General features: G+C 37.5%; 1 protein-coding gene and 1 pseudogene across 1 annotated transcript; both read right to left on the reverse strand.

The window, feature by feature from the left end:
• Positions 1-12,013: 12,013 nt before the first annotated feature.
• Positions 12,014-12,412, reverse strand: LOC149234218 (uncharacterized). Its single transcript, XM_089368185.1, has one exon. It carries the CDS (start codon positions 12,410-12,412, stop codon positions 12,014-12,016), a length of 399 nt encoding a protein of 132 aa, XP_089224311.1.
• Positions 12,413-19,277: 6,865 nt separating this feature from the next.
• LOC149234219 (L-type lectin-domain containing receptor kinase S.4 pseudogene) lies at positions 19,278-21,855 on the reverse strand (annotated as a pseudogene).
• Between the last annotated feature and the right edge of the window lie 4,473 nt (positions 21,856-26,328).

Consider the following 26,328-nt stretch of genomic DNA (forward strand, 5'->3'; position numbering starts at 1 on the left):
AAAGATAAGTACTCGAGGATCATCACTTTCAAGAGTTGGATTTGGCGTTGCGTGCTACACCCACACGGTGTTGGGGTATGCACAAGGATAGCTTTGATGAATGGCCATGATTACAGGAGGATGATGAGGTTGCGATTTGGCCATTTGAAAGTACGATTAACTAAGAAATATGATGGGAGAATGATCCACGCGATCATTTGGCAAGATGGACTAAAGTTTATGGAATGGAGCCACAGCTAGAATGGGTGCACATATTATGTCACACTTTGGATATCATCGCTATGAAGTGGTACCTAGAAACGAAGCTCCACCATGGCACTGTGGAGTGGGAGATACTAAGGGAAGGATTTTTTATGACCTTGAGTTTTGAGGATGGGTTCGAAAGAATTGATGAAGCTCTGTGGGAGGTTAAGGCGATGATCTTCAGAATTCTGTTGGATCCTTTGGAGTTGGTTCAACCATATTAGAGCACCCAGCTGTGCCATGCACTGGAATGCTATAATGTGACTGCTGAGGGGAAGGATGAAGATCCAAGAAATATTAATATCCCAGAGGCAGAAGGCCACAGTGAGGTCAAAGGTCCATAGATAGAAAATTCGGACATCATCACACCACTTAAAACTAGGCAAGTGAACATTGGTACTGAAGCAGAACCAAATTTGCAAAGATTACTGGGATGATGCCATAGTGGATAACATTGTTGAGTTACTCTACAAGTACCAGGATCTTTTTCCTACAAAATTTTCAGACTTAAATGGCATTATAGGGGACTTGGGTGTGATGAAAATTACATTAAAGCCGGACGCAAAGCCTATTAAGTAGAGGCCATATCGCCTTAATCCCAAATACCAGGAAAAGGTATTCTTGGAGTTAGGTAAGGTGCTTAAGGCAGGGATTATCGAACCTATGGAGGAATCTGATTGGGTGAGCTCAATGGTGGTCTAAGAAAAGAAACGGAAGGGAGAAATAAGGATTTGCGTAGATCTAAGGAAGCTTAATGATGCCTGTGTCCATGATCCTTTTCCGACACCATTTACAGATGAGGTACTGGATAATGTTGGAGGGCAGGAGGCCTACTCATTCACTGATGGATTCTATGGATATCATCATATTAAGATCGCGCCAGAAGACAGGAGAAAAACAACCTTCGCAACAGAATGGGGTTGTTTCCAGTATATGGTGATGCCATTTGGACTCAAGAATGCGTCGACGATATTCTCTCGTGTAGTCATCGCGACATTCAAGGAATTTATTCACAAGTTCTTGGAGGTGTATTTTGATGACTAGACAGTGTTTGGGTTAGTAAAGCACCATGTAGCCAGTCTACGCTTAATGTTGGATACGTGCCAAAGATATCAGATCACACTGAACCTGAAGAAGTGCTTATTTTGTGTCCCCTTTGGGATTTTGCTAGGTCATGTGGTGTGCAAGCAAGGACTAATGGTGGAGCCTGCCAAGATCATGGTAATAGTCAATTTCAAGGCCCCAAGGAGTGTCAAATAGCTACGCGTAATTCTCGGCCATACTGGATATTATCGAAAGTTCATTAAGGCTTATGCTCAGATTACCGTGCCTATGGAGAAGTTATTGAAGAAGGATGCTACATTCTATTGGGATGAAGAATGTCAGTGCAATCTGGATGTATTGAAAGAAAAGATGGTCACCACACCGATCTTGGTCTTCCTGGATTGGAAGAAGGAATTCCATGTGCACGTTGATGCCTCGTGTATTGTGTTGGGAGCAGTGCTAACGTAGGCTGGTGAAGGAGATATGGATCACCCTATAACATTTGTGAGTAGGAAATTATCAAAGGCTGAGAAGAATTACTCAACGATAGAACGTGAAGGATTGACTATGGTGTATGCGCTTCAAAAGTTCAGACACTATTTGTTGGGCAGACATTTCAAGATGTACACGGATCATTCTGCCTTGAAATACCTGGTCAATAAGCCTGTGTTGGGGGGGAAGATATGAAAATGGCTACTGTTATTTCAAGAATATGAATTTGAGGTAATTGTGAAGCCAGGAAGGTTGAATGCAGGGCCTGACCACTTGTTGCAAATTGAAATAGGTGAGGAGCCTACTAAATTGGAGGGACCATTGCCCGACGCGCATCTCTTCGTGGTGCACATAGCGGATAACCATTTTTCTGATATTATCAACTTTTTGACTACAGGGACGACTCCAAAAGGATACACCAGTCAACAAAAGAAAGAGTTAGTAGTGCGTGTGACAGATTTCTCAGTAATTGTAGGACATTTATATAAGATGGGTGCAGATGAGATACTCCAACGGTATGTGCCCGATTTTGAATGAAATAACATCCTCGCTAAAGCTCATGGAGGAGTTGCAGGAGGACATTATGCAGTAAAAGAGACAACGTAGAAGATTTTGCGCATGGGTTTGTGGTTGCCTAAATTACATAAGGATACCAAAGCATATTGTCGAGCATGTAATGCATGTCATAGAACGGGCAAACCATCGCGGAGGGATGAGTGGCCACTGAACCCTTAGGTGTCATTGTAGCCATCTGGGAAATGGGAAATTGATTTTGTAGGACCGATTTAGCCCCCGGGCAAGAAAATAGGTGCACACTATATCATCACTGTGACAGAGTATTTGACCAGATGGGTAGAGGCACGACCTGTGAAGGATTGTACAGGGACTACAGTAGCAAAGTTCTTATTTGAGTACGTGTTAACCAGATTTGGTTGCGCAAAAGTATTGATGAGTGATCGCGGTACACACTTGCTCAATGAAACAATCAACATGCTAATCAAAGAGTTCCAGGTTTATTGTCAGAAGGGCACACCATATCATTGTCAGGCTAATGGGACAATTGAGGCCTTTAACAAGATCTTGGAGAGCACACTCATAAATATTTGCAACCCGCAGCGAAATGATTGGGACGTACGTGTACCTGCAGTATTGTAGGCGTACAATACTACTTGCAAAAGGTTAACAGGTCAGACACATTTTCGATTGGTCTATGGCGTAGAAGTTGTGATGCATATGGAATATATCGTTCCTAGTCAAAGCATAGTAGCTTTCACAAGGATGGTGGACTGCAGAGCCTTGGAAGAGTGGCTCACGTAGCTGATGGAGCTTGAAGAAGATAGATTCTTAGCTGGATTCCATTAGCAAGTACATAAGGAGTGTGAAAAATCATGGCACGATCGACACATCAAGTTGTGCACGTTTAAGGTAAATGATTTGCTTGTATTATATGATAGTAAGTTCACTAAGTTTCCAAGAAATTTTAAGATGCACTGGATGGTGCCATATGTCATCAAAGAAATTACAGATGGAGGCGCGATTCAGCTCATGAAGCTGAATGGAGAACCCTTTCTGGGAAGGGTGAATGGAAGCCAATTGAATCCATATACAGGAGATCCAACTCAATGACTATATAATGTCATAACAGTCTTAGTGCTCCAAGTAGCTGCAAGGGAGCGCGGGACTATAAACTACACTACCCGGTTTGAGGAACTACGCGACAGGGGGGTTGCGTGCAAAAGGGTGACGTTACATTATCAAACACTGCGCGCAAGGACGTACGCTAAGAAAACAACACAGCCAGAAAGTGACCGTTAGAGTCACTATTCATGATTTTACAGCTAGGAGACGGTTAAGAGGAGTGGGCGACTAGGATTTAAGGCCAAAATGTTTGAAGATCTACCACCAAAACAACATTAATGGATGAAATTTATGGGTAACGGTTAGATTTGAATTCAAAATTCCCTATAAATTACATGTGCCGGTCCAGCAGAGAACACTTTGCACCCTTAGAGTTTTTGAGTTGTGCTCTTTGTTGCTTATGAATCGTGTGCTCTTCGAGGATTTGGTCACAAGCCCTACATTTGATAATTTGCCAGAGTTAACCTAGAAATTCATCTACGATACCACGTTAGGACTAGGCCTTACTGAGACTGCAAACACTAGAGGAACTGTCACCTCCGGAGGAGTTGTTCTAGAGGTAGTAAGCATGGAAGCTCCGACACCTGTGCCTACGACACTGAGGTCGCCTACGCTGAAGCCTACACCTGTGCAAGAAACCCAGAAGACAAAGAAAGACAAGCAAAAGAGGTTGGTGCCAATGCGTAAGTCGCCTAGCAAACATACTGCCACTTAGACGCAGAAGAAGGACAAGCAACCATAGAAGGTGGTGGATTTGGAAGCTGAACATGGCACTGAGGATATAAATGTTGAGATAGCGGAGCCCACCACCAAGTTGTGTGAATATATTCCTCTATGTATAGGGAAGGCAAAGGACCCCAAGGACCCAGACTCAGACAAGTTCCTCATTCACATGCCCCTATTGCTGGAGAAGATAATTTTTGAAGGCCCGTGCCTTGTGGGGGTTCCCCTGTTAAAAATGGAGGATTGGGACCTAGATGACCATGAGTGGTTCCCTCACCTCACGACAGAAAATTATATGAGGCGCGTGTATTACCTAGACTCAAGTGTCACTAAGTTGGAGACAATTGAATGGATCCATGGAGTGGAGAACTCTGGGTTGTTGAACTTGTTGTGGGTTCCCCACTACCACCACACTAATATTAACACCACCTGTGTGCGACAACTACTTACTCTAGTGCACAATGGGTGCTTATGGCTTGGTGCACCTATACCCATCACAAACATGCTTATCCATAGGATCACGCACCTGCCACATGAGGGTTTGAATCCGGCCAAGGAATTTGGCAGAAAGGCAGGAGAAAGAGACTTGGCGGAGAAGATGAAAAATAAGTTTGAGCTTGTCAAGAATACGCATGGCTATTCCATCATGTCCATCAATGATCCCACAGTGAAGATTGCCACCTAGATACTAGCCAGAAAGGTTATGAGGAAGTGTCGCATGAATGAGGTTCTGGCGCCTGTGATATCGTTAACTGCACAATGCCGGAGGGCGTGTAGTTTAATTAGTTGTGGTATTTATGCAGTGGATTCCTTGCGAATTGTCACGAGGTCTACGATGAGAGAAATCCCTTCCACTATGCATGGGTACTGCTCTCCATCATGCTGATCGCATGGGATCTACCGATGGACAGCCAATTCCCTCTATTGAAGGAAGGATTACTGGAGGCCGCATAGTTCGCCTCCCTTTGGGCCATGAAGGACCCTGCGCGGGTCATAAAAACAAAGATTTTTTGAGCGTTGATGGAAGCGAGCTTCTGCATGGCCATCAACCAGTGCCCAAGGTTGTCCCCAACTTTGTATGAGCAGTTGTCCGCGTATGCTAAGTTCAAGGCAGATTTTCACCACGTCTACATTCAAGCGCAGAAGGACCCGTAGCAAAAGTGGTTTGGTTTGCCGTATTTGGTCATTGACGATGCCATACAGGGAGTGATTAAGCATTGGCCAGCAGATTGGCACACTCTATTTGACTTAGATGCAGGTACCAGCAAAGGCATGGGGAGCTCAAATGAGAATAAATGGAAGGATGCAACAAATACAACGACACAAAAGTTGGTCGCGCAGTGCAAGAAGGAAGCCAAAGAGAAGGCTCAAATGGAAAAGGAGCGCGCTGCAAAGGAACATGATGAACAAGAACAGCGCAACTCTGAGAAAAGCGGTAAATCCCTTTCAACCAAAACCGGGGAGGAAGAGCAGTCTACACAGGGTGGTGGTGGAAATGAGGGGCAAAGCACCCCATTTCGGCTAAGGAAGCACAAAGAACAGCAGCAGCAGGAGGGTTCCCACAAGAAGACAAAGTTAGCTAAAACGCAGGTGGATCCCATCACCCTGATAGAGGGTGATATTGACGAGATCAGTGACAAGGTGTGCGACACTACAACAGAATTGTTGTAGTAATTCAAACAACAATACATGCAGTCGCTGGGAAAGGTCCAGAAGGATTTGTGCGAACTGCAGATCCAAACTAGCCAAATACAGGTGGGTGCAAGTCAAGTGAGCGCGCAAACGAGCCTAGCACTAGGGACAAGTTAGGCTACAAAACTAGTAAGGATAGTGGACCTTAGAACAATTTCTCTGCCAGAAGGGTCCCTGAGTGTAGAATCGGTCGATGACAAGATCATCATTAGTACCCTTAAAAACATTGGCCTAAATATTGCAGCGCTCCCCAACGAATTTCTTCATGTGCTGCAGACAGGAGTGACAACAGAATTGAGAGCTTGAGAGCAGCGTGCTCTCAGTTTAATCAGCGAGTACTGGGTGAATAATGAACTAATGTTCGTAGAAAAGACAAAGGCTCTGAAAGAAAGGGATACTATCCAGGCGTAGAGCTCCGAGGTGGCGGTCATGGTTGCAGAGGCATGCAAAACAGTGATGGAGTTTCACATACTTGAGGATGCACAACCAGAGGCCAAGATCAGGAAAATAATTGTAGGCGTCTGCGAGGCAAAGGCAGAAGTAGCGAGAGTTCAATTTGAACTCAACATGAAAATCACAGAGTTGCAGCTCAAATCACAACCTTCGACTCCGCCCGAGGTCAGGGAACAGCACGGAGCCACCATCAAGGAAGGGATGGCTACTGTGGATGTCGCAGTTGTTGACTACACAACCTTGTTTGAATAGGCGATGGAGTTGGTGACAACCCTACAAGAAGACCCCAACCTGCAGATATTGAATACAGAGATCGCGAGCTCCAAAAGCAGTATGACGAGGTTAGGGTGACGACATGCTCCATTGCTACAGTGCAACGCCTTGCCAAGTTGCAGGAGGGGAAGTAGCTCCTCGCACAGGTGGAAGCAACTCAGAAAAAAGAGGCAGTGCTTAAGGCCAAGTTGGGTCCTTGGTTGGAAGAAGCCTACCAAGTCTCAACCAACATTCAGGAGAAGCTGATGAACTTGCATCTCACATAGTAGAAGATCAAGTTGGTCGGTGAAGGACTAGCTACGGAGCAGCTCGTCAAACAAGTGAAGCAAGCAACTACACAGAGCGCTGCTGAGGTAGAAGTTGTGTAGGTGGAGCTAGGGGATCTTCGCAGTAAGATCACCGAGCCAACCTAGTGACTCAAGGGTGAGTCTTGACCTTTGTGTTGGGGGACTGTTGGGATGGGGTCCTCGAGGTCAGTTTTGGGTTAAAAACCCAAGTTTTGATGTAAAGGTTGATAAAAATATGTAAAGTCTCCGCGAATTGTGGATGTGGAGCACGTAGTTAGTTAGCAGTAAAAAAGGGTTTTTACCCTCATTTATGTAAATTTGATCCAATTTTTGAGATCTACCCATGGTCCGCGGACCATGGGATTTTATAAATAGGTGTGTCTTAGAGAGTTTAAGGTAGATCTATGTCTATGTCTATGAGTACGACAAATGGAGTCTTAGGGAGTTAGCGTAGGAAAGTAAGTCTTATGGGGGGAAAAGGCTCTACAGCTGAGTGCGCAGAGGCCTAGAATAATGTTCGCAGTTGAGTGCATAGACGCCTGCAACTGAGTGCACAGGGAAGTTCTGAGTTTGTAACATTATACTGAAGATCAATAAAGAAGACTGTTGGAGAAATTCATATGTTTTATCTATTTCCTTGAGCTTTTTATGTTTGCGATATATGTTGTGATGAGATAATGTCTTTATGAAACAATGATATATTGATGCGTGAAACTACTGGATAAGTCTTATTAACTGAACGCAATTCATGTTAAGTATTTACACGAAGATCATAATACATTTTGTTACATTTGTCAAGCACTTAAGTAGATCTGAGTAGATTTTGATCTAAGGATAATTTATGGTGTGCGTAAGTAGGTAATTCATCTGTTCAGGGTCCACAAAAGCTGATCGTCGACCTTCGCGGAGGTCTAGGGGTCATCTAAAGGGAGTTACAGTACCAAGCCCTAAGGGCTTATAGATCTGTGCGGAGGCAAATCTAGGGCATAAAAAGACATCACACTGATATTTGGATGCGGAAACTTGGTTCCAACATCCCCCCATACTACTTCGAGTGAGACTTCAGTCTGCACTAAGAAGGTTGATGCCGAAAGGGCTAGTAGTGTAGGGCTTTGTTTGGCGCAACTAACTCTGAACCTAGGTTAGGACCCACTTAGCCAACGTACATAATAGATATTCAATTTTTCCATAAGTTGTATATAAAACTACATCAATATGTATAATGGAATATATAAGATATATAACTATTGTCAAGGAACACCCCTCTTGGTAGAAAGTAATAATACTGACCAAAGATGAAAGTTAATATACAAATAATTGGTTAATGAGAAAGACATAAAATAGTGGGCATTAAGGCGTTTCATAAAATAACCCTAATGAATATGTCGAATCATGGAAAGTGTACCAGATGTGAAACACTTTGCAAAGAAATATTGAGGTGCTTGACAGGAGTATCTCTGCCAATTATGTTGATTACAACTCTGGGAGCCTGTGTGGAGGTAGAGCATTCCCTGATTGTTCCTTTGTTTTTTTTTTGGTTCATCGATTGGTTGGAAATGGATTCAAATTTCACATAGCAGAATAATTTGAGAGGGAGACTTGATGAATAGCAAGGAGATCACATGTAAGACTCTGAATAGGTGAGATTGTGAATTATGAAAATGATTATAGATTGTCATTTTATTACATGAGATTTAAATCGCCTATTTGAAGTGCGTTGAAGGGAAATTGTCATCATACATCTGCTCGAGCACCTAGAACAGATTGCAAGAGCTATTGGAATGCCAATTAATTAAATTATGTTGGATTTGGGTATTAAGTTGTGATAGGATTTGAGTGATGGTCATTGGCATAACTTGTTGATAATGGAGGAAAACCCAACAAATAGATTATCGATCCAATCATGTGACACTCTGTGTTGAACGTATTTACCGCAGAAATGAGTTGTCGGTTATGTATTAATGAACTTAATCGAGTAGTCAGTGTTGAATTGAGTTGAATTAGTAAATTTCCACCCATAAACATAGAAAAAATGTATTTTCCCTGCATCAATTAGATAGATTCAACAGATCAGTGATGAAGGGTTTTGATGTCGACTTGAAGTTCGATCTATTTGTTGGATACATATTCAATTTGGGTCGATTCCCTAGAGGAAACCTTAGCGCATGGTACCAAGTCTTTAAATCATTTCCATAGCCAAGATAAACATGTAACAATCCATATTAGATAAAATTTACACCATAAAATTTGTTTGTAAAATTTAGCAAACAAATGGTCATGAATCATACTTATATAGCCGAGAAATACCTGTGAATATGTGATTCTTGGAACTTGAAATTCTGATTAGATTCATGATATAGAGGAATACCAAGTAAAAGTGGCTCTTTAGAAGTTGCAAAAATGGTCGTTTCGCAGTTCTCCGGTTAGATGCGATGAAAAAGCTGACAAGAAAATCTTCCGCGAGGAAAAATATCAATGTCGCCATTATGACTGAGGGCCTGACAATTCAACAACTTCCATTACCCATTACACTTTCTTTAATGATGCAACAACCTCTTTCCGTCTGTGTACCCTAGACTAGACTCTAGAGTTTATATGTCATAAGTTGAACATGGGAATCAACACCAGAACGAGCTCAGACATTATCTTTCCAAGTTGCCCTGAACAGGTGAAACCACCTTCATAGCGTGACGTGTCTTGAACAATGAGAGTCATTTCACCGTGAATCGACAAGGGGTAATACCATCCAACACAGGGGTGAAACTACCTTTGGTTTTTGCGAGTTCACAGGTTAATTATAAGAATTAATTGTAGTCTTAGTACATTGTACTCTCATAGCCACCCTTCAATGACAGTTGTAACTCATAACATCAGTCAGAGAATAAAGCAAGTTGCAACTTGCAATGAGGGTCAAGGCGGTGAGGGTAATAGATAACCGAAATTTTAAAAAATGTCCGATGTACTCACAACCCTTCATAGGGTATTTTATAATATTTTTTTTTGTTTTTAAACCTGCAGAATTTTTTATTTTTGTTTTTTTACACTCAAATTTTGCTAAACACTTCTCTGAAGTGCTAGAGGCCACTTGAAGGGTTGTGATGTGTTCAATTTTAAACACTGTTGGCACCGAGTATGAGTCTTTCTCACTAAATTTTGTGTCAACATTAATTTATGAAATACAACTTAGGACATATTATATAATACGTATTATTATTAATAATACGTATTATTATTATTATATATATAATAGTTTAAATAGGAAAAATATTAATTTTTTTTTTATAATTTATAAAATATTATTTTTATTTTTATTTATTTTAGGAGAAATGATTAAAAAAACAAACGATTTATATTATATTTTAAAATTAAATAAAAATAATTTTCATTTATTTATTTGAAAAAAAATTGAAATATTTATATTTATTTAATAGCTATGAATTAGTGAACATTGATTTATCGTCCTGAATGAAATAGCGTGTATAACCAGTTTCTTTTCATTGTCAAATTATATGTACAATTTTTATTTTTTTTGTAAGCTAGAGAAGGGCCTTTCATTTTCTATTAACTCGGGTTGAAATATGTACATGCATTTGATGACCTCAACCCGCCCCGAAGGGAAACCGGGTCTGTTGGCCATCTTAAGTTTTTATAAGCCATCCAAAAACAAAAAACAATAAGTCTACTTGTCCATGCCAGATGCACTAAACAGTCAAAGAAGCTACTCTTGTTTCCTATCAACATAAAGATCTAAGACCAAAAGGGAGAGCTTGCTCTCAGTAATCTAGCAAAGAAAACCTTAACCAAAGCTAGAGGGATCAGTCTACCATGTTTCCAGGCGGATTGTCTTCTTCCTTTATCCCAGGAACTATCTTCTTCAACTGCTGCTGGATCTCCTCGAGCTTGCTATCCTGCATAAGTAGAGTTATCTGAAGGTTCTTCATTTCTTTTTTCAAATTTGGAATGCCCTGGGCCATCTCTGCCATCTCCATAGCCACCTGCTCCATTGCTTTAGCCAGCAATCTCTTCATCACCCAATAAACATGAAGGGCCTGCTTATATAAGGACAGGCGTCCTCTGGTGTTTCCTGGGTCCGGAAGCAAGTATTCCCAATCCTCCATTTCGGGGTTCGACTCCTCCTGCAAGGCCGCTGCCTCTAATTCCTGTATTATCCTTTGAATGTCAGCATTGGTTTCTTCACTGTATGCTCTTTCCGCCTCCTGCACCTTATGCTTCAACGTTTTCCTACCACGACGCTTTCCAACCGGTGATGGGGAGCTCCGTTCCTGGCTTCCAGCTTGGCGGCCTCTCTCTCTACCCCTGCGTCCCCTTCCCCGACCTGGACGACCAGCTTTATTTTCATCCATTGCCTTGCTTTCCTGACCTGCTGCAACGGGGGAAGTTCCAGAGAATCCTTCACCTCCATGCCCCTTAGTTTTCTTCCCCGGGTTCATTGCCTCTCCTGGTTGCTTATCCTCTGGAAGCCTAACCTTCCCCATTCCACCTTTCCTCGTCTGAATGTGATAACCCTGTTCTGGAGTTTTCTCCTCCTCCCATCCCGTCTTCCTTTCCATACCCAACTGCTTCTGTTCATTAACTTCTCGGGGGTCGGGCATACTCCTATCTTGCCCAGTCCAGTACCCTTCCCTGCTCAAATCAGTTGCTACCTTTCTCATGCTTCCCTTTGCTATCTTTTGCTTGGTTTTACAGTGGATGGGTGGCCGGTCCCTCTCCTTTCGCCTACCTTCTACAAGCCTTAAACCGCCGCCCGTTTCCTTACTCTTGTCAGTGCTATCACAGAGAACACTGGCGGATTTCTCTCCTACACGCCTCTTTTCATGCCCGATTTCCTGATCCTGCTGCCCACCTCTACTCTTCTGCTCCTCCTCCCTCTTCCGCATGCATTCTCCATGTTCGCCCCCTCCTCCCCTTCTTAGTCCCGCGCCAGCTAACCTGCGTCCCATCGTTAGAGCACCGCCTCTCTCACCACTTCTGCCTTTCATTGCTCTGTCACCACTGCTCCTCGGAATTATACCCTGCCTGCAATCCATCATGTCATCCTGAGTTATTATGTTTATGCAAGGTGGCCTGTCATGCCTCCTTCTTGCCTTCGTAATAATCTCCCACGCTACCGCCTTTTTCACCCCGATCGGGACCATCGGTATTCCTTTTCATAGAACTATGATTTCATCATTATCCTGAGTAATGATTGAGTTGAGAGTCTCCCATCGAGGTTTATTCATAAAGGTTGGCCATATACTGTCTACCTTCCCATCCTGCTCGTTGCATCCCCAGTTTGCGAGGAAGTCTGCTGCTTTGTTTCCGTCTCTCCTAACGTGGTTAATAATTTTATAATCAATGCGTTTCAATATATCTGCCAGGTCCTGAATTAACCCTGCAGTCCTCCAGCTCTTTGCTACCTGTTCCCAATCCTTCCCATTGTTTAGATTCCTTAGCATTTCTACTACTATCTGCGAGTCTCCTTCGATTTCCAAGTTTGTATATCCATTTCTTATTGCTATTCTGATGCCTTGGTAGACTGCCATCAATTCTGCTTCATTATTGGTCATTATGCCTCCCCGGTCAGCATAAACCCATCTAGTGCGTCTTTCATTATCTCTGAAGATACCTCCGAATCCTGCTGGCCCTGGGTTTCCTTTAGAAGCCCCATCAAAATTTAATTTTATGAAGTTTTCGCAGGGGTAATTGAACTTTGCTGGACTCTGGATCTGGAATCGCTGGTTTCTTTTTATATGTACAATTTATTTCTCGATAAAGGAATAACATTATTTATTAGTTATAAGTTTTTGTTATATAAGAATATTTGGTAAAAATATGAGTTGGTGTTCAAAAATAGAGAATAGTAAATCGACTAATTTATCTTCATTTTATTTTTTAGCGGAAAGCTTTCTATTTCCACTTAAAGTGGATGAGGATTTGTTGACTTTTTTTTATTTTTTTGATTGTGTGCCTAGATTGATTCTCAAGGGAATATGCTCAGCATATGTTTGGTTCTTAGAGATTTCATAGTATACCTAATTTTAGAAAAAGTGCCTTATATCTTGGTTGTAAAGGATAGAAACTCTTCAACACTTACGTTAATCAAGACATGAGATTCTTAAAGGTTAAGTAGAATCAAAGTTAATAATAATAATTTTGTTACAATAGTTAATAATAATATTTTTGTTGCAATAGTTTTTTTGTTATATATTTATTAATGGTAGATACAAATGAAGCCTTTTGCTATACCAACTACATTAATATTTTTAATGTGGTTGTACTAGTTTTATTTTTATGTAATTTGATAAGTCAAAATGTTTACATGACATTACAACATCTCTTCCATACAGCGCAATAAATCTTATGGTAAATAATAGTGTAGATCCATCTTAATGCTTGGTAAATCAAGTTGGTTTAATTATTTTATATATATATATATATTGCATAATCTAATATAATCAATTTTTTTATTAAGAATTATAATCAGTTTTTTTTTTTTAATAATTAAATTACTATGTTATTGTTTTGGTTGTTTATACTAATCATTAATTGGTGCATTGTTATGTGAATATATACTTTGTTGTTAAAAATATTTACTAGTTATCAAAAAAACTCTTTTACAAAAATATTTATTTATAAGTAGAATTTTTAGATGGAAAAATAATTTGATTTATTCATAACATTCCATAGTCATAATTATGTATGTCGGATTAAACTTTTAATTTAAATTGTCATACCCATAGTTTGATTAATAGATTAAATGACATTTTTCAGGGTATTCGCTAGTTAATTTTAACCAAAATTTGACATAGATTTTTAAAGACTTGAGTTTAAATTGTTTATCTATAGAATTCGAGTGCTCTAAGAATTTTTCAAAGTGTTGAATCCGTTTAGGCACTCAAAAATGTATTTTATGCTAATTGTGAGATTGATTTTACTTGGCATTAGTTTTTTGCTAAATATTATGAACTTGTTGGTCTTTTGGATCCATTCAATAAATTTAGTTGCTCTATTTACCTCAGTTTGAGCATGGGGTGCTCTTCCTATATAGATGCAATAAACAGAGTTACATCAATTGGAACTAATTGATAGAACTTTAGGAACATCTAAAAAAATGTTATGGCTAATAAAATTATATATATATATATATATATATATATATATATATATATATATATAACTAAAATATTTCTATATACATGTCAGATAAATAAAATAAAACATTTCCATGTCCATATGAAATAAGATAATTTTATATCAACTTTTAAAAGAAAGTAAATAAAACAAAAAAAAAATAAAGTTGATATTAATTATATTTTCATATTTGGATTGGATACATAAATAAATCATTTTAATATCCATGTTAACTATTTTATTTTAATATCAACTTTAGGAAAAACATATAAACAACATATATGTATCTATATAGATGGCAATAAAATATTTAAATGTGCAAAGAGAAGAAGTATTTGAAAGTAATATCGAAATGTATTAAAAAATATTTTAATAGAAATTAAAAAAACACCTTTAATGTGGACAATGTAATCCATAATTAATAAAATATCTATTAGAGAGAGAGATTCATCTTAACCATCATCTATCAAGTCCCTAAAGGAACACAATCTTTGGAGGTGCAATTTTTTTAAGTTTTGCACTATAAAATGTGTTTGCACCTCAAGAGATTTGATTCTTATCGGCTCTTGCTAGATCCATGTAACAATACCTTGTCACAACCTGAAGCTTGTGTGGATCTTTATGCTAATTGTGCCATTGATTTTACTTGGCATTAGGTTTTTGCTAAATATTATGAACTTGTTGGTCTTTTGGATCCATTCAACAAATTTGGTTGCTTTGTTTACCTAAGTTTGAGCTTGTGTAGATCTTTATGCTAATTGTGCCATTGATTTTACTCGGCATTAGGTTTTTGCTAAATATTATGAACTTGTTGGTCTTTTGGATCCATTCAACAAATTTGGTTGCTTTTTTTACCTCAGTTTGAGCATGAGGGTACTCTTCATATATAGATGAAATAAGCAGAGCTACATCCATTGGAAGTAAGCACAACTACATCAATTGAAACTAATGGATGAAACCTTAGGAACACCTAAAAATGTTATAGCTAATAGAACTATAAAAGGTTATGCTGTGGCTATGTTAAACACAAAGAATGCTTTCATTCCATATACATAGATGATTGACCATTGTACATTCTAAAGGGATGCACAATCATCCTAGTAAGTATTTTTATCTATCCATTAGTCTAAGGTGGAAGGTGGAAGGTAGTCTATTTGGTTAGTTTGATGCTCATCATTGATTTAACTACAATATTAGAACTTGAAACCCTATAATTTGTTATCTCACTATAACACCATACATATTTCACAAGAAACTTGGAAATCAACTTATATTTCATTGAATGACTCATTCAAAGACGTAAATTTGCAATCTCCATAAACACTATTACAACTTTCTTTAAAATTTTACATAACAAAGTTTCATTATAATCTAAGTTCCATACTTAATAAAATAATATAAAAACAAAAACAAAAAAATATTGAAATCCAACATACCCTAGATACTTTTGGAGGTCTCAATTCCTCTGTATAAAATTTGAATCTAAACACAAACAAATTAAATACTTTTGGAGGTCTTAATTCCTCTGTATAAAATTTGAATCTAAACACAAACAAGTTAATATGCATTTGATAATAAAAATATTTTTATGTAAAATAAAATATAACATAAAATTTGAACCTAAAACCAAACAAACTACTCTGCATTTGATAAGAAAAATATTTTTATGTAAAATAAAATATAACATAAAATATGTGGGCCTCCTACACCTTATAAGTCAAAGCCAAAAATATGGTCCTAGAAATATGGTCTTTTGAACACATCACAACCCTTCTGAAGCCTTCTAGCACGTCAAAGAAGTGCTCAACGAAATTTACTAGTCAAAAGAAATTTAAATTTTGATTTTTACAGGTTTTTTTAAAAACTTAAATAATATCATAAAATGCCCTATGAAGGGTTGCTTGTCAGTAGGACATTTCAAAAAATTCTAGTTCTCTGACTGATGTAACACTCTAAAGTCTACAAGAGGTTCTGGTAACACTCAAGAAAGCGCAATGGGAAGTAATGGAGGTTGTTCATCCATTCCCAGGCCATCACTCATAATGGCAGCACTCATAGAGTTAGCAGTCATGATATGAGGTTTATGTTTGCATTCGTTGATAACATACGTTTCTTTTCGCATTCATTGATAGTAGAGGAGAAGTAGCTATGTATTGGTATACGTGAACAAGGCATATTTTGAAGGTATCAGAGATTTAGAATAAACAAATGATAAAATACAGAATTAACAATTACTGTGGTAGATTATTCTGAGCCTGTGAATCTTGCCTGCATTGATTTTTCCAATCCCAACCTTACAGAAAGTGCAACACAAGTTCGCAAGGTATTTTTAACTCTCAGTTTTAATTTTTAACTTTCATTTCCCCGGCCTTTCATTGAGTTCATTGATTTAGGTGGAATAGATTAAAATTATTATGTATGGAATGGATGATTTATCTTTATATAGTCATGTGTACACTCTCGATTTTTTTTTTATATCATCCATCATGTCATCGATGAAGATTTTTTGGACTAAGTCTTTGAGCAAATTCAACGACTTTTTTCCCTTCCCGAGGAGGAAACGATGAAATTGCTGCAGAATGAGAACCATCAAGGTTACACTCCATATCAAGCAGAATCTCTTAATCTTTCCATTCAACCTGAAGGTTTGATGTGGATTTGTGTCTTCTTATATTTACTTCTACTTGTAATTACATCTTGCTCTGCTCAACTCTGAAAAATCAATCCATTGAAGTACTTCACTTCATATTTTTTCATATATTCGTTTTTCCAAGGGAGTTAGCATCGATAAAGGAAAGTGATATCATGGTCCCAATCAATGGCCTTCAATAGATATGCAGTTTAGCATTTGAAACGATATTTTTCATACTTGTCTAGTGCTTAAAAATAGATTAAAGCTACAATATTGACATTTTTACATCATAACCACATACTACATATTATGTGGTATCTCCATTTTCCTTCTTTAATTTGTAAAATTTTATTCTTTCTTATCAACCCACCATTAACACAAGATTATTCAATTATAAGATTACCCCTTTAGATAGTGATAACTACCCTTATTGATTCACAAACTTTTTTTTTTCATCTTGTAAATAATTACTACCATCTACTACATCTTCAAGGATGTCGAATATATTCGGGTACTAATCATCTTACCGCTATGAAAACATCTTCCATCCTACCTTTATGAGGACATATTCATGACATTACTTTGATGTTCCACATAGATATCTTGAGATAGTATAATAAGGCCAATAGGGTTCCTTACATTTTCCATGAAGACATCATTACTTTGAAACTCTGATGTTCGATATGCAAATCTTGAGATAGCATAATAAGACCAATAAGGTTCTTTTTTTAGGGTTTTTTTTAGCAAACATCAATATATAGACATAGTAATCTTTTTATTAATTTAAATTCTTGTTTTATAGTAATAAATGAATACATTCTCATTTTATAGTAATAGATGAATAATTTTTTATTTTATAGTAATAAATGAAATAAATTAGTTAAAGATGTAATTTTATAGTGTTTAAAAATAGATTAAAGTGATAATATTGACATTTTTACATCATAACCACATTTTCTGTTGTATCTTCATTTTCATTTTCTTTCTTAATTTGCAAAATTTTTCGGCAAGATTGTTCAATTTTGACAACCATTCACACAAGATTGTTCAATTATGATATTGCCCTATTAGATGGTGTTAACTACGCTTAGTGATTCGAATTCTTGTAAATAACTACTACCATCTTTTCTATTTTTAGATGATTCTGTCATTGACAACCATAATGCTTACAAAAGCCTAGGATTGTTGCCATTTGAACTTACTGTAATCAAGCTTACTATTAAGCCTAGCATTTGTAAAATCAAACTTTATGACAACCATAATGCTTACAAAAGCCTAGGATTGCTGCCATTTGAACTTACTGTAATCAAGCTTACTATTAAGCCTAGCATTTGTAAAATCAAACTTTATTTAAAACCCCGTATTTCTTCTCTTATCTTAAAAAGCCTTTGTGTTTATTAACTCTCTAGTTTTTGAAAACATACAAATTAATGCTATAAAAAAAATTGAGAAATAATAAATGTGTTTCTCATAAAATTAAGCCTTTGTGTTTATTAACTCTCTAGTTTTTGAAAACATACAAATTAATGCTATAAAAAAAATTGAGAAATAATAAATGTGTTTCTCATAAAATTATGTAGAGTTTTGAACTCGGGAGAAGTGTTAAAATGAAACTCTAGGGCTCTATTAATAACCACACGAGCGAAGATTGGTCTGCCTACAAGGCTATAACTTAATTTTCTTTTTCTGGTTGGTCTTCCCAAAAGATATAGAATGCCAATAGTTATCCATACAACTACTATTGTGTCTCCCACTTCATTCTCTCTATTCAGCGTCTAGGAAATAAGTTGTGCGTGTGGGTGTCCATGTAGCTATTGCTATGAAGGGTTTTTAAGGATAAGTTGAAATCATAGAAAAATTAAACGACATTGAAAAGAAACCATATTATTAGAAAAAGACATCAACGAAAAAACAGCATTGTTAGAAAAAGACATCAACCAAACTTGAATTCATTTTAAAGACCAAATATGAAAACCATTCTTAAACAACAACAAAAAAAGACCAACCAAGCCATACAACAACATTGCAAATGTGTATTACATATTACAATATTTCCCTATTAGATATAGAAAACTTTCCTTTTAATTACATAAATTTTTGAAACTATAGAGCTTGAAGTTTTTAATGGAGATGAAAATCTATTGATAGTGTTCTTTGATTGAACAATGTTAAGAGATAAACAAATGAAAACTAAAAATACTTTTTCCATTGTGCAAATAGATTTATATTTTCAATGATATTAATTCCAATCACTTTTGAAGATTATCTAATGAATAGAAGAAACATATGTTTACCTTTTTTTAATAGAATTTGAGAAAAATATTTCCTTATTTACTAAATTCTATTGAAATTTTATAGTGTTTTAATATAACCACTTTTTAAATTTTAAAGAGTTAAAAAAACACCATTTCATTTTGGCATTTTTTTATAAAAAATTTATTTAATATACACTTGTTAATAAAAATACAATTTTTTTTATAACTTCTCCTCTTTAAAAACTGGATAAATATATGCCCTTCCAATTTTATAAAATTAAGACGCCCATACAAATTTAACCATGGAACTCATCATTATCCATGGTCCTCATAAATGAACGAAACTAGAAATAGAATTTACACTCCCAAATATTATATTTGCCACTTTCTTCTGTCAAACAAAAATAAACGGTCTTGCATCAAAGAATGTGACACATCTATTAACATAATATTACATTCCATCACCTGCTTCACCGTACAATAATTTTGGTGGGAGAACCAGAGATTCGTGAAGCAGGTTGGTTTGTCTTTTTATAAAGGTAGAAACATACGGCTTTTAGACTCGCAAACTGCAAATAACAACTGTTTAATGGCAGACAAGGATACCCATTACAGACGTGCAGATAGTCCTGTGGTTAAACAATTCCATGTATACTCGGAGATGGGCCCCTGGTTGTGCTGAAGATAGGAATGTTATACCAGCAAAAATTCATGTTCATACTCAACAGCTCCAAGAATCTCAAGGCATACCGTACAATTAAGCGACCCTTTCCTACCAAGAAAGGGCAAGGTATTCACTTACCCAAAATACAACAGGTTAGGTGCCTCCCAAGGGGCACTGATATTTTTTTGGGAAACGGCTCACACGGATCTGAACACCGCGAGCTCCTGATCATGACCACGATCAGTAGCAACAGTGGAAGGAGAGTCGGTGTTCTGAGGGCCACTCCCGGACGAAACGCGTGAACAGAACAGTGCGGTAAAGGGGGGCGTGTCTCCCTCGAAAGCAGGTCGAGAAGGCATCGGAGGAAGCGGAGCGTCGTCGCTCAGAATCTGCAGAACCTGTCTCATGTTAGGCCTGCAATCGGGATTGGGATGAGAGCACAGCAACCCCAACTTGAGCACCGTTTCCATCTCTTTGACCACATATTCACCACGCAGCCTCCGATCCGCCGCCTCCAAAATGATCCCGTTCTCTTCAAACCCCCAAACCCATTCCACCAAAACGAGCTCTTCCGTACACCGATTGGGCTCAACGGGCCTCCTTCCACAGGCGACTTCCAGAAGCAGAGCGCCGTAGCTATACACATCGGAGTTCGTGGTCGCCTTTCCGGTGCGCGTTAGCTCCGGAGCGAGGTACCCTAAAGTGCCCACGACCTTGGTCGTCTGAGGATTTTTCCTGTGCTCGTATAGGCGAGCGAGGCTGAAGTCCCCACGTCGGCCATTGAGCTCCGCATCCATCAACATATTGCTCGCCTTCACGTCTCTGTGCACATCGCGTTGCTCCCATTCCTCGTGAAGATACACCAAACCGGCCGCAACCCCTTTCAATATTCGGTACCTCTGCGACCAATTTAAAACACCTTTTGAATTCTCAAACAACGATTTATCCAGGCTCCCATTGGGCATATAATCGTAGACCAACAGAAGCTCCCCTTTACGCCTGCACCAGCCCTGAAGCTGCACCAGGTTCCGGTGTCGAAGCCTGCCGATGCTCGAAATTTCCGCAACAAATTCCCTTACGCCCTGCTTCGAATCATGCGATACTCGCTTCACTGCAACTTCGACGCCCGTGGGCAAAACCCCTTTGTAAACTCGCCCAAAACCGCCAAAGCCCAACATCTCCTTGAATCCCTTCGTGGCCAACTTGATCTCCTTGTATGTGAATCTATGAGGCCCACATTCAAGCTCCCAGGCTTCGATGTGCTCTCTTTCTCTCCAATATATGACCACAAAGACTATCGTTGCTCCCAGAAGCACCGCAGCAGAAACCACGAGAGCTATAACACGGTGCAACATTTTTTTCCCTCCATGGGAACGAATGGAAGGAAGATTCTTAACATTTAAATCCTTTGCAGATCCATTAGTACTGAAACTCCATCCCATAACATGGTGAAAACTCGATAAAAGCCCTGTCGCCGCAGAAAAACCCACATACATATCCTGTACAGTTATATTAGACAAATTAACTGCAGACGATAACACAGGCCATAAGGGTTTTGCAAAACGAGCAGGTGCTAAGCTTACATTGAGCCTGTGATTCACACCATCGTAATCTATCCATGCCCTTAAATTTTCTCCACTTTTTAGACTCAGCACCTGCGATTCGTCGGCCAATTTACCATTCTTGTACGACACAGCAGCAGAAGCATTAGAGATCATGTTATTGAGGTCGATTCCCACGTGGTTGTCGTTAATGTCATTGAATTCATAGTCCTGGACTGTGTCGAATTCGATTGCGAACAAATGATTGAAGGCCTTGCCATTGCTTGAAGAATTGAGCATTCCCATGTACTGGCTGGGCAGAGCTCCCTTCAGTTCTGGAAACGGAGTTAGAACAAAGGCCAGCCCATGGCCTCCCAGATCAGGATACTGAGGCATAATCGAGAACACAAAAGTTGTACTGAAAGAATTATTCAAATTCTTGATTGGGTTCGGATAGAACGCGTGACCCATCATTCTTGCCGTGTCGTCTGTGAGCCGAAGCACCCCGGATTTAACGTCGGCCATTCCGCTGAGCTTCAAATCGATGGCCTCGAATCCATTGTACACAAATTCCGCCTGCTCGGCGCCCTGGAAATTGATCAACAGAACAATAATTGTCAGGCTTTGCCAGATCGCCATATCGGGCGCGTTTTGCCTCAAAATCTGCTTGCCTATTTTTCTGTTGAGCAAAAGACGTTGGTGGGATCGAGGGCCGTGGGTTTTAGCGTGAACGGTGGTTTTGAGATTGCGTGTGCGCTTCGGCAAGCAGGCTACTTTTTGTTGGAAAAAGATGATTAAGGCTGCTGCTTGACAGGTGGTTGACGAAATCTTCGCTAAATAGGGGAATAATGATCAACTTTCAACTTCAGATTATGATCCTATTAGCTGACGCTTCTCCACGGGTGTATCACTGCGTAACTCATATGCCTGTAGTTTATATGATTATAATGTAGGAGGATGCAAGTAATATGAAAGTAAGTTTTATTATTAGTTTTTGTCTCTAGAATTTTGGTGTTTGGAGTTGATTTGCAATTAATTTTATCCGTGTTGTGATTAAAGCTGAAAGTTCAAATTACATTCATATTTTCATGACGTTTCTGTTTTATTTACCACAATCTCAACAACTAGTAATGTAACTGTCGTAATTTTGAAGATTTATTTTTACATATTTTTTTGTTAAATTTATTAAAAATTTATTGTAATCATAAATTTGATATGTGAATACCAACCATATAAATACTTAACAATTTTTCAAAACACTAATGTATTAATGCATTTAAAACAGAGCTTAAAACAACAAAAACGTACAATCTAACCAAAAATAGTTTCCCCTAATTCTACTCAAAAACTCCACAACATATCTCATCTCATATTACAATAAATTTTATACTCCACAATATATCTCATCTCATATTACAATAAATTTTATTACTTTCGGATCTCATCTCATCTTGCAATAATTTTATTGCTTAAATCGCATGGTACAAAAGTGAAACTACTGCTTAAATCTCACGTTGCAAAAGTGAAAGTTGATTCTATAATAGTGAAAGCTTTCAATTAATAATACAAAAGTGTCAAAGGATATACCATTAATGGAAAGTTTTCACTATTATACAATGAATTTCAGGTTACAAAAGTGAAAGTTGATTGTATAAGAGTGAAAGCTTTCAATTAATAGTAGAGAAGTTTCAAAAGATATATTATTAATGAAAAGTTTTGAATATTATAAAATAAATTACAAAAGTGAAAGTTGATCGTATAATAGTGAAAGCTTTTAATTAATAATAGAGAAGTGTCAAAGGATATATTATTAATGGAAAGCTTTTACTATTATACAATAAAGTTTCATTTTTGTACAATAAGGTTTAAGAAATAAAATTTTTGCAAGATAAGATGAGATTTGTTGTGAGAGTATTCTAAATTGGCCACGGTCCACATATTTTATTAAAAAAATAGAAATTCCAGTATAATTTTGAAAAAATCTGGTAGAATTTTTTGAAAATCTAAGTTACAATGGTCAAGTTTTAGGATTTTGGATGTCCCAAAGATTTTTGATAATATTGAATCCATTTCCAACATCAAAAAACTTTTTAAACACTCCCATAATCAAATTTCTTGAAAAAAAATTCATCAAATAAATCCACCCTCCACAAAATTATGACAGCATTACACAAAATCTAAATAAAATTTAAATTAATAACAACTTTAATGTTACGACATATCAACGTTAATATTATATACATATCACAGTGAAACTGCAAATCATAATTGACTATTATATACAATTTTTTTTTTCAAATTTAGAATTAGCAAGTCAACTTATTAAAAGCTGAAACTTATAATTCTATATTATAAAAATAAATTACGCGAAAGCGTAAATCATAATTGACATTTATATACAATTTTTTTCATCAAATTTACTGTTAACAAAAGTCAACTTACTAAGGAATGGAAAGATTTTGGAATGAAATTTAAGGTTTAGTGGGTCCCACCACGAGTAACGCATGGGTGGTCTAGACTCTACTTTGGAGGAGCTGGTCAAGTCTTCCACCAATCTTCCGGGTTCTGTCCAAGTGGAAAGTAGGGCGACAAAACGAGAATGGAAAAAATTCGGAGTTAGTGCTTTCATTTCAATTTGCTTTCTGTTCAAGATTTTAGTGTATTTTCAATGTTTCTGGAAACAGAATCGGACGACGCAGGATATAAACGCGGACCAACCCAATGGAGACTTTCTCCCCCCTAAATGCCAACGCCGTATATATATAATATAAAATACAGACTTACTCCACCCGAGACTGCATTAAAGTGGTATCAGTTGCATTAGATTATGCCACCTTTCGTTGCTGGAACGATAAGATTTGACTCTGTGCCTGCGTAATAAAAACTTTATCTGATGTCATAAAGTGAATGGTTGCGTAATGTATCTGTTACATTAGAAAGAAATGGTTTCGATCAAAATCAAAATGCTCTGAATACTTAAAAGATTGTTAAAAGTTTGATAAAGCTGGAGGGATTTTTCCATCTACGTAACTGAAAGTTTATTTCTTTTTAATATATAATTATTCATCTGGCCCTGGCTGGGGCCTATTAGTTTTTAGGTAATTAGATCTTTGGCTACACTAGTTTTAGCTAATTAAATTTTTTTAGATCTTGGGCTACACTAGTTTTAGCTAATTAAATTTTTTTAACATCTCTCTTTCCCTAACACAAGTCCCAACCACCCCTAAAACCTAAAATTTTATCATAAGTCATCTGGCTAACTAAACCTATTCTCAACAAATTATACCAATAAAGTTTAAATTTTAATCTATAAACTTTATTAAACTTTTTGCCTTTCTCTTTTTCATAATTACAATTCTTCTCTTGAATTATTATTGAGTTATCTGAACTTTAAATTTTATTAATAAATGTTTGCTTAAGATCTTGAAATGTTAATTTTATGTGCTTCTCATTCTTTTTAATTTATTTCAACATCTAATAATTTTCTTTTTTAATTCCCATTTGTTTTTACCAATTTTTGTAATGTGAAAGGAATCGTTTTCTCTTACTTCACTTGTCATCTATTTATTTGAAAATGTATTTTCAAATTCTTTTATAACGAATATGTCTTTAAAAGTTGTATCATTAATCAAATATATAATTTTAATTTATCTTTATAATATGCCGCTACTTATTGCAATTAATATATTTAGATCTATATGGTTATGTTTTTAATAGTTTTTATGTAATGTTTTATTAGTCTTACGAACTATAGCATTTGCTTGTAGGTCAAATTGCATTGGGTTTGCATTATTTTGTTAATTTTTTTTTGCAATTTTAATTAAAGCTTCCAGAAAATGCTCAATATTTCTATTTTCTGTAAATTCAAAAATAATTTTCTAATTTTATGGAAATCTTATTTCTAATTTTCAATTGCCTTAGCGAGCTTTGATGGGACATAATTCCCTTGGTGGAGGGAGTCCTATTTTTGGTATTTGTCAGCACCTAGCAATTCATTTAAAAAAAACTAATTTTGTGAGCGGGCATTCCGTCGGTGGGTGCTCTGACACTGACACTGTTATGCTACCGCTCTGCCTAATGATGCCATAACTGACACGATTGCAGATCTTTTACATAGGCAATGAGATGGGAGAGCTGAACAAATCTCTAATTAATAACTTCCCTATGTGGAGCTTTCATTGTGCACAAGAAGCTTCCTCCACACAATGAAATCTCATTTCTCTTAGTCTTATTTCTTGATGTCAAGCCTCTCCAGTTGGGGACCCCTTCAATCCAATTCTTCTTATATTACAAACATGCTTTCTATTTCCCACAGTCAAAGGAATGTCGAGGGTGAAGGCTCTTTAAAAGCAATAGATTTCGATCCTTTTCAGGGTTATGGTTCTCAATTTGTTTATCTTTTTCCTTTCCCAAATGTGATGGAGAGAAAGCAGTAATATGATTAGCGAGTTCCATACCAATCAACAGGTTAGGCAAAGTTTCTAGTTCTAAGTGTCGCGGTTCATCTGACCTTGCTACGTTCTTCCCACCTTTAAATACAGTTTGAAACTCAACATGATAGCTCTAGACTCAATCTATGTGACATGTCATGCTGAGTTATAATCAGACTTGACTACGCTACTCATAAGATGCATTTTGATAACAACATGTATACCCTTGTGTTGACAAAACTGAAATGACCAACATTTAGGGGATCTCCCTAATATGAAGTCTCAACTAGACCTCACATAGTTTGGAGTACAAGTTCCAGCAATGGGGTGTTAATGATATGCCCTGGTTGCGAATACACATAGAGTGGTGCACGACATCTTTGGTGAGAACAAGTGTGTAACCCTACGGAAGGTCAAAATAAGGTAAAGACAACTTAACAACCTAACAAGAAAAAACACTATGATGTTTGAGTTTGGGGAACTCTAGCTCAACAACTTCCACTTGATGCTTCTCGGTCACATATTAGTGCCAAGCTCGGTACTGTGCAATGACATCCCCAAACTACGTTATGGTGTTTGGCTGGAAGCAGACTCTAGCCTCCATGGCATCCGAGTACAATGTTTTTGAACCAGTCTCTACTTCCCTCCGAAGCATCATCAACAATGTCCACACTTGGACAGGACCACCAATGTAGTTATGTGTGTTCTCTCTATTCACCTCCAAGTCCTCCTTGGTGGCAATCTGTCTTAGCTGCTCCAAGTATTCCTCTACCTCCTTTGTGGCTTGGTTCCTATGTTTGGCTTCACTGAGTGAGCCAACTGATGAGATC

Source organism: Pinus tabuliformis, chromosome 8, assembly GCF_031772625.1.
Source record: "Pinus tabuliformis cultivar Carrire ecotype Pingquan chromosome 8, CPIR1, whole genome shotgun sequence".
In the NCBI taxonomy this organism is placed as follows: Eukaryota; Viridiplantae; Streptophyta; class Pinopsida; order Pinales; family Pinaceae; genus Pinus; species Pinus tabuliformis.